At 45.5% G+C, this 14,057-nt stretch overlaps 1 protein-coding gene across 2 annotated transcripts in view; it reads left to right on the top strand.

Annotated features, from left to right (window-relative positions):
- PEBP4 (phosphatidylethanolamine binding protein 4) overlaps positions 1 to 14,057 on the top strand; it is a 225,454-nt gene that overhangs the window by 120,867 nt on the left and 90,530 nt on the right. For both annotated transcript variants that reach the window (XM_017961864.2, XM_003902531.2), the window contains exon 4: positions 1,750 to 1,848. In XM_017961864.2, coding sequence (XP_017817353.1) covers positions 1,750 to 1,848 — 99 coding nt within the window. The remainder of the gene's footprint in view (positions 1 to 1,749; positions 1,849 to 14,057) is intronic.

Raw genomic sequence — 14,057 nt, 5'->3', positions numbered from 1 at the left:
TACCTCCAATTCCTCATCTCCCATCTCAGCTCAGCCTGTTCCAACCAAGCATCGGTCCTTTCTACTCCACTGAAACCGGCCTTATCATGATAACAGTGATATCCAAGTTGTCAAATCGGATTGTCACATCTGTGTCCTCATCTGGCCCTACCTTTCAGCAGCATTTGATACAGCTGATCACTTTCTCTTCCTTGAGACGCTTTCTATCCTGGCTTTTGTAACACCTGCTCTCCAGGTATTCCCCCCACCTTTTTGGCTCCAACGTCCCCTTTCCCTGATTCTCCCCTCTTCTCAATGTTAGCATGTTTTACAATTCAGCCATGAGACCTCTTTTCTTCTGTGTGTCTGCTCTACTGATTTAAAGACCATCTCTATATCAATGACTACCAAATTTATTCACCCAATCCTGATCTCTCCTCTGAACTACAGACTCTGACATGCATACCTGATTGTCTTCTGAGAGGCATTTCAAACTCAAGATGTCTGAACCAGAACTCTGAATGTCCACCTTCAAACAGCTTCCTCTCCAAGTCTTATCTGTGCCATTAAGTGGCCCAGTTGTTCAAGCCAGAAACACAGGATTCATCCTCAATTTCTCTTTCTCCATCCCCCTCCTTACTGCCCTGCCATTGAATCCATCAGCAAACCCTGCCGATTTTACCTAAAAATACTCCTCCAACTCATCTATTCGTTTCTATCTCCATTGCTGCCGTCCTAATCCAAGATGCCATCATCCTTCACATGCTACTGCGAGTCTCTTAACTGGCCTCCTGACCTCCTCTCTGGCCTTTGGAGATCATTCATTTTCTACTCAGCAGCCAAAAGAATCCTCTAAAAACATAAATCAGAGCATATCACTGTCCTACCTAAAACCCTGAAGCAGTTCTGTGTTGCACCTTGAACAAAATCCCACTCCCTACCCAGGCCTAGAGAGCCCCCTGTGGCCTGGCCTCTGCTCCCTCCCCGACCTGCCATGTCCACCCTCCCCCGGCTTGTCCCTGGCCACAATGGTACTCTTCCTTGCTCCTCAAAGCCTACTTATTTTTCCCACCTGAAGACCTTCATAGCAGCTATTTTTTTCCTTCCAGAACACTTCCCACCTCTCATCCCACCCTGTTTTATTTTCATCATAGCAGTACTCACATGTTCCCTTGCTTATTTATTTATTTTTATTATCTATGCATTTTACCTAGAATAAAAGTTTCCTGAAAGTATGAACCTTACTGTCTTGTGCTCTGTTGCCTCCTGGCATCTGGAGCAGCTCCTGGTAGGTAGTAGGTGTTCAGCAAAGGCTTGTTGAAAGGATGAATGAATCCTGGTATTCTTCATGATGGGTGCCGTTCTTGGCACACAATAAGTCCTCATGTATTTGTTGAATTGATAAGCAAGTCACTCCAACTACACTGGATGCTTCTTGAGGATCAGAGACCTGTTTTAGGTTTCCTTAATTCCTCCACAGCACCCAGCACAGCGCTCGGAACTCCCAGGTGATTGGTACGTATATCTTGTTGGATTTATTCTTCCTCACAAAGGGGAAGCCAAGAGTCCTGCTGTCTGCTTCACAGATGCCATTTCTCTGAGAATAAACGTGATGTGAGAGGGATGTCACGAGAACAAGGACAAATTGGATAGGATGCCACGGGGCTACTCAGCCATTCTCAGTTGGAATGGTGGGAAAAGGAGGTCTGCCCGTGGTATTTTCCTATTTCAGCCATGACGCTACATTACCTTTTGGTACATGTGTTACAGGGCGCAACCTATATCCTGTTGATGGTGGATCCAGATGCCCCAAGCAGAGCGGAACCCACACAGAAATTCTGGAGACATTGGCTGGTAACAGATATCGAGGTAAGCAGGCCAGGAGGCATTCTCTGACTCATTTGGGGTTGTAGCTGGAAGATTATTATTCAGTGCCGTTCCCACCTCTCATCCCAGAGGGTTGGAGCGAGGACTTCCATGTCCCCTCTCCCCCAGCACTCAGCTGTCAGAGCCCTCCCAAGTTTTCCAACAATTTCCAAAAGTGTCCCAGGGCCAGTGGTATGCTGGTAACCCAGCCTTCTGGAAGGGTGGGGGGAGCCCTGATTTCTAGTGTTTGCTGATTTTTATGGTATAAATAAATACTCCCACCACAGGAGTGGTGATTTAATTTCAAGCTCCTGATGATTTAACAACTGACTCACACTGTTTCTGAAACGTTAACAATTGGCTTCAGCACACCACTAGATTTGGGGGCACTGAGGGGATTCTGAGACGTGCAGGTGGCAGAACCGGCCAAGGAAGTCCTAGAGCTCCTCCCCGTGATGGGGCACGGGGCGTGAGAGAGGCACAGCAACTTCCTTTTCTTTGTGTACAGAAACAAGTGGCCGCCTCTCATCTTCGTGTCTTTGTCATCATGATAATTGTGAAGGAGCCTGGCTCACCCTCTTCAGGGAGGGTCCTCAAATCTGGTGGCTTGTTTGTGCCATTATGTGGGAGGGAAAGGCTGTGTTGCCAAACAAGTTTCGGATACTCTGGGTTGAACTGAACTCATTCTGTTTCTAACTGAAGGGCTTTTGGAGATTTTACTAGTCTAATATGCACTATATCATATACACTGATTTCCCAATTGCATTTGGTTATTGAAACTTTCTGTTCATGAGTGCCTGGCATACTCTTTGGGGAAGTCCACACTAGCCTCAAACAGTCATGAATCTGTGCCTAGAACACCTGCAGATGGGCTTTGCAAAGAGTGTACAAAGGCATCAACCCTGTAAGATAGTGGGAACTGAGAACTAGAAAAACAAAGTTTGGCTGTGGTTTGGACCTTGGCTGGCTACCAACTCAGTGACCTCTGTCGGCTCCTCTGGACACTTCATCTTGCTCTGTAATACGGGAAACGTGCTGCTGACTTGCTGTGATTGTGATGAGCCAATGACTTACGATAGCACTTTGGAAAACAGACAATTCTGCAACTATGAGGGGTTTGTGTTTTTCCTTCCAGGACTGTGGGTAGAGGAAGGGGTTGAAATCTGAACTAGCTTCTGACCATCCTGAGCAAGGCAGGGTTCTCACAGCCACTGGGTGGGAGTAGGGGGGTGACAGGGGAGTTACCCTTGTAACCAGCTGGTGGCCCAGTGACCAGGGCCCCTCCCAGGGAGCTCGGGTGGACAGCCATCCTTAGAGGTAGCCCTGCCTATGGCCCTGGAAGGGGCTTCCTCAAGGGAGACCCGAGCAGCAGCTTCGTGGGCAGTGCTGGAGCCACCTCTCTTACTCCACACACTTCCCTGGCCAAACACCATAAGCACACAAAGGGACAGAGCTGGGAGGTTTGAGCCATCGGGAAGCGGGAGGAGAGCGGTGAGCATGAGAGAAAGATCTGGCATCTCCCCTTCACCCCCCAAAGCTAGAGCATTGTCATTTTCTGAACTTAGGCTTCCCCGCAGTCTCAGGGGTGAAACACTCAAGAGAGAAGTATTGCTCTGAAGGTCACATTCACAGCCACCCCAGGCACACAGGGCTTCCTGTTAGGGAGCTCTGCTCGGCAGTCCTGAGGCCGAAGTGCGAAAGCAGCTAGGGATGGGATGACTTCAGAATTGAGAGGACTTGAGACCATGAGGCTGCCTCTCTTCCAAGCCTGAAGACCCCCCACTCCTCCACTCCCCTCACCCCCATACTCAGAAGGGACATCTCACAGGAGCTCTGTGCACCAAACATGAGTTTAGCCTCGGCAGCCCAGCTTAGAAGTAGAACAGGTGGCAGGTGACAGGTGGCAGCTGTCCGGCAAGGCTGCTAAGCCACAGAGCTTACCAGTGCCACCTGCCCGGGTGCGGCCCTCGGCCTTCCTGCTCAGGCCGGAGGAGGCTTCGGTTTCCGTCGCATTTGCACCGCTTGCCTCGTGAGTGTTCAGCAGAAAGCGGCAGCAATATCCACTTGGCCCCGCCCACCTTCCCCAAAATTCCACCAACCACAGAGACGGTGTCAACCAAATTCATTTAGGTCTCAGGTTCTAGACCTCGACCAGAGGAAGCGAAGGCTGTGATCAAACCCGGAGCACTTCCTTTGCGTTGGTGTTCACCGCTGCTAAGTGGGTCTCAAACAGTTGAGTGCGTTCAAATTGGCAGACAAGCTTATTAAAATGCAGCTGCCCAGGCACTACCCCACCTGCAGAACCGCCCCCTCGGTCGGTGTGGGGAGAACATGGCATTCCGGCTCAACAAGCATCCAGAGGGATTGAGCAGATTGAAGGAAGACTGTAGAGCGGGGATGCCTTGGTCCTTCCTAACATCACTCATTTGTGGAGCAATTTCAAGTGAAAAGCACTTTTAAAACTCTTGAAGCTCAACACCACTTTGTGAAATAGACATCATCCTCGTTTTATAGATGGGGAAAGTAGAGCCCAGAGAGGTTGAATGATGCTGCCTCTTAGCTAGTGGGTTAGAAAGGTGAGTCTTCAATCCACACCCCTTAACCCCAAGTCACATGCCTTCCCTGCCGTACCATGTGGCCTGAGTTCAAACCACATCTCTCCCATCAACTCCACTAGGACAAGGAGCCACTATCCCCTCTCTATAACGTGGAAGGCATCATCTCTGTGGTTCCCTCCACCACCCGCCGGCTCACTCCCAGAGTTCTTTTTCTGACTACCCTTATGGGTAGATGCTTCCAGGGAACTGTCCCCAGGGAATACTATCTTGTTAAATAGAACACGCTAGGTAAGTGTTTTGGACCCTGTAATGCTACACCCTAAACACCATCATTACCCAAACAGCCTCAGTAGGAAAGCCTGCCATAAAGTCTATGCAGACAGAGAGTGACCATGGCCCTGTCGTTCACAATGACCACAGAAGCAAACCTGGTGGAACTTCAGCTGACCCTGATATTAGGGGGCCAGGTCAAACTGGATGGTAGATCAGGCCATGGCCATAGGAGCCCTTCAGTAGGGACAATTTTTTGATAGCCTATCTGGGTTGAAACAGGACAGCAACTAGTTTTTAGGAATACAAGAAAGATCTATGGCACCCCCCAACCTCCATTCCAAAGAGGGGCTGGCAGGGTTTAGTACGGAGTAGGATAAAGCTCTGGAACTTTGGATAACTTAAATAAAAACTAGAAGTTAGATGCCTGGCAATAGGGACAAGGCATCCATTCATAGTACCCTTTTGTTCATTTAATTCAAGAAATAGATATAGAACACTATTCAGTATAGGACAGTGGTTAACAGCGAGGACTCCGGAGCCAGACTGCTGTGGTTTGAATTCCTAATCTACCATTATTAGCTGTGTGATCCTGGGCTAGTTGCTCAACCTCTCTGTGTCTCAATATACTCAGTCATAAGCTGGAGATAGTAGTATACCTACCTCACACTGTTGCTATGAAGCTTAAGCGCATTATTTTAAGGAAAGTGCTCAGAGCAATACCCAGAACACAGTAAGCTCTACATTGTTACTTGCTGTTATATTCTTATTATTGCTCTAAATCAGGTAGCTAGGCTAGCACTGGCATCACAAATGCAAAGAAAATTGAGGAAGGCTCTGCCCTCACAGGGCTTCTATTCTAGAGACCAAGGAAGGAATCCACAACTCAGTGGTGGTATTATGAGGCCCCCAGAGGCTGGCTTAGGGTGGAACTTCCTATACCTGTGGGTTTCCATCAACTCCGGAACAGGACTAGGCTCCAGTCTCCAAACCTGGCTAGGCTAGGACAGGCAGACACGGATACATAAGGCATTCTGTCCCACTTGGCTCCCTCTTTGAAAGGTTCTCATTGAGCAAGAGAGATTTCTAACTGAGCATTGACAGATAACATCTTTCTCCTCAACTGCAGTGTCCTTAGCGTTTCCTTAAAGATGATTTTCAGTTCTGATTCCATCTAACTAATAATCTTCATGCTGAAAGCTCGTTAAGATATCAATTAATTTGCATCATTCATTTTCAAAGAAACACTTATTGGTTCATCTTTTATTTGTCTCTGAAATTAGTGTTCAGGGCTTTTCATGCAGATATTTTCATTAGACTTTTTATTGTTAATGGGAATATTGAACACAGGAAGATGGTATATTAATACTTTCCACAAAGAATATCATGACTGGTGACAAAGAACACTAAGAACAATTAAGGAGACAAGAGTACCTTTTTACTTCCAAAAAAGAAAATCTTCCTAGAAACCGTCAATGATTCTAAAATTTGCCCTGAATATCTTTTTTGTTTTAAGAAAGAAAAGGAAACTGGCAAGTTCATGGTTCCCTTTCATTCAGTGCCCTCAACCTTTGGCAACTGTAAATGCAACCATTTCTGGGTTGAATTAAAAGGGTCTCTAAAGGGTCATTATTTTGTCTACTTTTCTGTAGGGTTAAATTTTTCCATAATTAGAGGTTTTTTTCCTAAGGGCTTCTAAGTGCATTAGGTGAATAAGATAATGGGAAATCCAATAAACAGGGCAAGAATTATAGCTCCCTGCTTTCTAGTTATGTGGGTAGCACGTGGCAGGACACTTGTGCCTGAGTGATGGGTTCCACTGCTGAGAGAGTTGTTTGACCTCTCTGAGACTGCAACTTCGCCTCTGTGAAACTGACAGAAATCCTCACTCTTCAGGGTGGAGACAAGGAAAAAGGAAATTACATATGCAAAGAAGAGAAGCCTCCCTAGAGAGAGGCACTATAGGAAGCAGCACGTGTATCCTTGTTTCTAATCAATGGAGCGGCAGAGCCTGTAGAAATTTAAATATATCGATATAAAAATAATGATATAATCTCATTTTCTATATATCCAGAAGCCCGCTAATGATAATAAACAGAATAAACAATCTTTATCAGGCCTGCAAGTTCAGATGAAGAGGTCAAACCAAGGAAATGGGATTAATAATGACTTCTTTCTTTAGAGCTGTATTTGCAGTTTTGCCACTGATATTTGTGTAATTTCCATGCATGCTTTGACCTGTACTGTGAGGATCCATTTTAAGTAATAAGCAGCTAAAAGGCATGGCTTAGGCTCCCTAACACATAGGTTCAGATCTATGGGCCATAAAGAGTGCGTGCTGATGGAGACAGCACAAAGGTGGCCATAAACCAGGTGGTTGTTAACCAGACTTGTATGTGGCCACCCTGAAGGGAAAGGGAAAGAGCTTGGACTTTAGGTCAGATGAACGAGAGGAGGTTCCAGGCTCTGCCACTTCCAGGTGGGAAGGACCTCTAAGTGCATTAGGTAAATGAAATAATGGGAAATCCAATAAACAGGGCAAGAATTACAGCTCCCTGCTTTCCAGTTATGTGGGTAGCACATGCCAGGACACTTGTGCCTGAGTGATCGGTTCCACTACTGCGCTAGTTGTTTGACCTGTCTGAGACTGCAACTTCGCCTCTGTGAAACTGACAGAAATCCTCACTCTTCAGAGTGGAGACAAGGAAAAAGGAAATTACATATGCAAAGAGGAGAAGCCTCTGAGGCTCAGTTTCTTCATTAAAATGGGCATGTTAATAATATCTATTTCCCAGCGTTCATTGAGATTAAGGCTTCTAACACAGAATAGTAGGACCTTGGTAAATGTAATTATCTCCCCCACAACCCCCAACTTTGACATCTGACCATAGCAGCTAGTTATGATTTAGCAAATTCCCTTAGACAATTGGACTCATGTTTTGCAAAGTAAAGATTCTAGACAGTGCCCAACACAGCTCATCCTTTTGCCCTTTGAAACTAGATGAGTCCAGGCCCAGCCTGGAGGACCTAACATGACCCCATCTAGCTTTTGTGGAAACCAAAGCATGTTGGGGCCTGGAAGGGTTCAGTCAGTCCCATCATTCCATCTCTAGGGATCCCCTGTGACCTCCTGGACCAGAGCAGGCTCCCTGGAGTCATCCCAGGCCACAGCCCAGGTGTGATGCTGGGCTGCAAGTGACAGCCAGGCCTATGGTGCACTGCCCACATTTGGGGCTGCAGCCCCTTCCTCTCCAACACTTCCCACCTCTATTTTTAACAGAAGCCAGTGCCCCTGCCATCTCCTTATCACTCACTGTCCCACTCTACTGTCATTGTCCCGCCCCAGAGATGCTTTTGCTCCCATTCAAAATAATTTAAATAAAATGTTGCTACAAAGTGGAATATTATCTTTTGATGAATGTTTTTAAAGCCCTTTAGTTTTTCATGGTAATTTGCGATGTGAAATTATTTGGAGATAAGAGCCAAATTAGCTCTCGTATGCTGAGGTCGCTGTGTCCTGTTATCCATGTGAGCAGTGTTTAAATATAATCAGCCCTTAGACTAATGCAGCATAATTGTTCATTTGAAATAGCTTTTTTTCACTTCATTCAATGAGTCATTAAAATATTCAAGGGATAATGCAGTGAATTGGAAATGAATTTATCATATTATCCCATACATACTGTAGTGCTTCAGGTAACTAAGGAGAAAGAGAGAGAGAGAGAAAGAGAGACTGCAGATATAAATAAGGTATACATGCAGGAAGGGAGCCAGTGTATACAGGAATATTGTAAACAAAGCTTTTTCGTTGGTTTATGGCAAGCGTGTATAGAGAGGCTGACTAGGTGGGGTGAAAGAGAAAGAAAATGCTGTTCTTCTAGGAGGTTTCTCTCTCTCTCTCTCTCTCCCCCTCTCTGTCTCTCTCTCTCAGCACTCTGAGATTCCGTGCTCCACCACAGCTCCGCTGTTAACTTATTTTTATCAAATATGTTTATATCAGAAAGTCGTTATGGAAACCAATTCTGCCATCCAGGAGAATTCCTGGATCAGGCAGAAAACTCACTCTTTCTTTCTCTTTCTCTTTCTCTTTCTCTTTCTCTCTCTCTCTGTGTCTGTCTCTCTGTCTCTGACACACACACACACACACACACACACACACACACACACCCCAGACCTCCATGAGACACCCCAAAGGGTGTCTTGCTCACCTAACTCTGATCTCAGCTCTGAGGGGGTAGCTGGTGGCTCCCGGCACTCCTTCATGGGCAAACCCAGAAAATGTATAAGACCAGAAACCCATATCCACCCTTGCCCTGACATGAGGAACCTGGGCTTGTCACTGTCCTCTGTGCCTCAGACACTCACCCCTGAGCAGATGCTCTTAGAAAGCGATGGGGTTGGGGAGCGGGGAGGAGAGAGGGCGAGGGCAGGCAGCGTCTTTGAAGCATAGTGATCCTTCCTCGGTCTTAGAAAGTTCTATCTGTTTGCATTGTTTATGCCACACTGGAATAATGTCTTCTGTTCTGGCCGCATTAATTTAAGAGGGATGGTGACCAGCATAGGAAAGCAATCTGAATGGTCAGGTTCGGTAGAAACCACATCAGGTCAGCAGCAGCGGAAAGAAGTAGGAAAGGCTAGCCTATTGGAACAACTACAGACGCATGAGAAGGAATGGCCTTTAAAGAGTTAAGGAAATCTCATTGGAAAACAGAAGAGATCTTGCTGGACTTCACTAGGCCGATTCAGGACCAGTGGGGGAAGTTTCCAGGGAACCACATTTTGGTCCCTTATGAGATAGAACTTTCTAAGAATTTGAACTGCTCAAGAACTGCGCATATATTCCACCGAGGAGCAGGCTTTTGTGAATGACAGTAATTACACATGGGTGACCCAGAGAATTTTCACACTGGGTAGAAGGCTGGTGCAGGTGACCTGTAAGGTGTGCCCCTTGGCATCTCCAATAGTGTCTCCACCTGCCATATTGTCTCTCCTGGCCACAGACACTCTTCCTGTAGCTCATATCCATAGAACATATTAACAACAACAATAACTAATGAAGAGAGAATAAAAAGGAGGAGGAAAAGGAGAGAGGAAAGAGGAAGAAGGAAAATAAGAAAAAACATCATTGATGCACTTGGCAAGTAATGCCAAGTGCTGTGCTTTACATAAGCACCTCATGTAGTCCTCATAAAAGAGGGAGGTAATGGAGATAAGAAACTGAGGCCCAGAGTGGGTAAGCAACTTGCCCAAGATGTCACAGCTAGCAAGTGGTTGTCTGAGATTGGAGCCCAAAACCTACATGCCTACTCATGAGGCCATATTACTACTCCAGAGTCTAAGTGGGTTCCACACCCACTACCTAGGCCCTGCCCAGGTGACAGCTTATATTGGGGCCATGTGTGGGGTCTAAGAGGTGGTGGTGCTGGTGTAAGCAGTTTGGTTTGAGATTGGTGGCCCCTCTACCTCTAGCCACACCAGCCTCAGCCATGCACAGCCCTGGACTGGGGCTCCAAGTGCAGTGTGGACGCAGGAGATTGATTCTCTGACTTACTATGAGCAAATTGTTTACCTCCCTGAATCTGTTTCCTCGTCTGTATAAGAGGAAACTAACGTCGACCTCACAGGAATGTTGAGGATTTAACGAGATAACATTTGTGAAACACCCAGCACGTAGCACCTGGCGCTTAGTAGTTGCTATGTATATGCTGGCTCTCTCCTCCTTCCATCCTTTACCACCCTCAATCCTCCATAGGAAGCTTAGAAAGCCGAGCCTTCGATGGTACAAAACATATGTCACTCCCAAGAGGTAGGACAGGGCCTGGCCAGGAGAATGAGCTGCCTGTGTGGTTATCGCTTCAAAGACCTTGAAGGAGAAAAGTCACCAGTGGGCATAGATGTAACAGGGAGCTGTTAGGATTGATTGTTTGACCTGCACTGCTCTCAGCACTGTGGCTACTAATAAAATACGATAAATAAAAATCAAATCAAATCAAATCTGGTGAGTACATGTTAGGGATTTAAAATGTGGTTTTTCTGCTGCCCAGTTGGAAAGACAGGGCCAACACATAGGAAATAATGAGAGAGCAGTACTCAATGATTTTGTCAACTCCAAGTGGGCTTTTTAGACTCAAATTGCTGTGGAAATTGGGAGCACCCTCCTCTTCTCAGTGAGGCAACTCCTCCTACTTCAAGGCTCAGCTCAGATGTCACCTCTGCCTAAAGGCTTGCTCTACCACCCTCAGACTGAGTTAGTCAGTCCTGCCATGCTGCTGCCACACTCAGTCAAACCTCAATTAGTGCCCTCATTATTATTTATGAGTCTCTTTTCCCTCTTAGACCATGAGTTCCTGGAGAGCAGAAATGTGTCTTCTTATATTCTCAGCACTTAGCCCAAAACATTAAGGGCCCTCAGTAAATGTAGAATTAATGAAGGCATGAAGAAATGAATGAATGAAGAATGAAGAAAGAGATGGGTGAATGGGTGAATAGAGGTGAGTAGGTGAATGGATAGAGGGATAGATGGAGGTTGAATAGGTGGGTGGGTGGTGGATGGATGGATGAATAGATGGAGGGATGGATGGATGGATGGATGGATGGATGGATGGATGGAGATTGAGTAGATGGGAGGGTGGATGGATGGAAGTTGGATAGGTAGATGGACAGATGCATGGATAGATGAATGGGTGGAAGTTAGGTAGGTGGGTGGATAGATGGATGAATGAATGGATAGAGGTTGGGTAGGTGGATGGATGCATGAATGGATGAATGGATGGATAAAGGTTAGGTAGGTTGCTGGATGGATGGGTAGATAGACATTGGTTAGGTGAATGGATAGATGGATGGATGAATGAATGGATAGAGGTCGAGTAGGTGGATGAATGGATAGGTGGACAGAGGTTGGGTGGGTGGGTAGATGGATGATGGATAGAGATTGGGTAGGTGGATGGATGGATGGATGAATGGATGGAGGTGGAGGTTTGGTAGGTGGACAGAGTGATGCCACTCCATCTCTTATCAACTCTTATCAACTCTTATCTTAACAATGCAGATAAGATTTGACCTGGGTCTTGAAATTATGAGCAGCCCTGGAAAAGTCAGAGGATACAAGCAATTGCATTTCAGGAAAGGAACAGTGTAATTAAAAACTCAACAATTTTAATGGTGTAGAAGAAAAGAATCATAAACATAAATTAAAAGCCAAGATAGGTGAGTTAAGTGAGGCCCTTGATTGTTATAGATGTCTCTAGGTTGTTATTGCAAACATCTACTAACAGATTCCCCTCTTATAATCTCACCATTTACAAAAATGTGAACCTTTCTTTCATGGGATAATTTTTCTAAAATCTAAATAGGATCATACTGCTTTCCTATTTGAAGCCCTGCAGTGATTCCCCAGTATCTCAGGATAGACCCCTCTCCCCAGTGTGTTACTCAAGGCCTTTGAGGCTCTGGGCCCTGCCTGCCCCACAACCCTCATGGTCTCCTGCTGATCTGCTTGTAGTGTCTCAGACCTGCTCAGACCTTGTAGGCCTTTGTGGACTATTACCTGCTCTGCCCCCTCTTACAAAAACTCTTCTGCAGTCCATAAACAGGCCATTGCTTTAAATGAGTTGAGATTGCTAGATAAATTACACCTCCAAGGTCCAGAAAGAGCTTAGATTTGCAATCACGAAATCATTTCCAGAAATAGGGAAGGAAAATGTGGATTCCCAAATTTAGGCTGGTAAGTGTAATATCAGTCCTCATCAAAACATCGAAATTCAAAAACAGTTTAATAAGCAGATGGTCTGAGACAATATAGAAAAGAAAACAGTGCACATTAGGAGTCAGCATAGATTCACCAAAAACAAATCATGCCTGACCACTCAGAGTTCTTTGTTGGGAAATGCACTGACCCCTTGGACCAGGAGGATGCTGTCAGTAAGCACAGTACAGGTTGGCTGAGCCAGGCATTAGAACAAGTCAATTGTGGTAACCTTTTGGCCAAGGGGGAGAGATGTTGCTTCAATGACTGTTGTGTTAGTTGGGGGTTTGTGACTTGTTAACAAATCATTCCTGAAGAGGTGACAAATGAATTAGTACCAATCTTAAAGTTGGTCCCTGGTGACATGCCACAAGATTCTGGCCTGAGTGCCTCACCTTGTTTATATCTTTTTTTTTTTGAGACAGAGTCTTGCTCTGTCACCCAGGCTGGAGTGCAGTGGCATGATCTTGGCTCATTGCAACCTCTACCTCCTGGCTTCAAGTGATTCTCCTGCCTCAGCCTCCTGAGTAGCTGGGATTACAGGCGCATGCCACCACACCTGGCTAATTTTTGTATTTTTTGTAGAGACAGGGTTTCACCATATTGGCCAGGCTGATCTCAAACTCCTGACCTCAGGTGATCTGCCTGCCTCGGCCTCCCAAAGTGTTGGAATTACAGGTGCGAGCCACCACACCCAGTTACCTTGTTCAATATCTTCATGGATAGCATGCTCACCAAATTTTAGGTCAAAGTTTCAAGGAATAGCTAATTTGATGGGTAACATAAAACAGTTAATTTTGGCAAATCAAAAGGATGTGCCTGCATTGAGAAATTTAAATGTAATAGGGATTAATCTAAAGTTCTATATTTAGGTTCTAAATCAGTTGCACACATACAGAAGGGGGAAGATCTGGCATGTCAGAGGTTCATGAGGGAAAAAGATCAAGAGGAGTTTTAGCTAGTTTTGAAGCTAATTTTAATCTAAATTTTAAGCTAATAATAGAATGTCAAGCCACAGTGTGAGAGTTAAGACAGTTAATATCATCTTAAGCCACATCAATAAAAGTAAAGGCTTTAGACCATTGAAGAGTTATACCTCTCCTTTCTGTGCATCTATGAGATCATTCATTCATTCATTCATTCAGCATGTGCTTAGCACATTTTAGACAATAGGTTTCATTCAGGCACTGCAGATCAGAAAGTTTATGCAATCAAATCCTTTTTTTTTTTTTTTCACTTTAAAAAAAAATAGGTTTTATTTTATGGAGCATTTTACATTCATAGCAAAAGAGAGCAGGGTACAGAGCATTTCCGTATACTTGCTGCCTGCCCCAAGCCTCCTCCACTATCAACATCTGGCACCAGAGTGGTATGTTTGTTATAACTGACGAACTTAACACTGATGATCATGGCTGGGCATGGTGGCTCATGCCTATAATCCCAGCACTTTGGGAGGCCGAGGTGGGAGGATCACCTAAGGTTGGGAGTTTAAGACCGGCCTGACCAACATGGAGAAACCTTGTCTCTATTAAAAATACAAAATTATACGGGCATGGTGGCGCATGCCTGTAATCCCACCTACTTGGGAGGCTGAGGCAGGAGAATCACTTGAACCCAGGAGACAGAGGTTGTGGTGAGCC

This window comes from Papio anubis, chromosome 8 (genome assembly GCF_008728515.1).
Source record: "Papio anubis isolate 15944 chromosome 8, Panubis1.0, whole genome shotgun sequence".
Lineage (NCBI taxonomy): Eukaryota > Metazoa > Chordata > Mammalia > Primates > Cercopithecidae > Papio > Papio anubis.
This window is presented reverse-complemented; position numbering and strand designations above follow the sequence as displayed.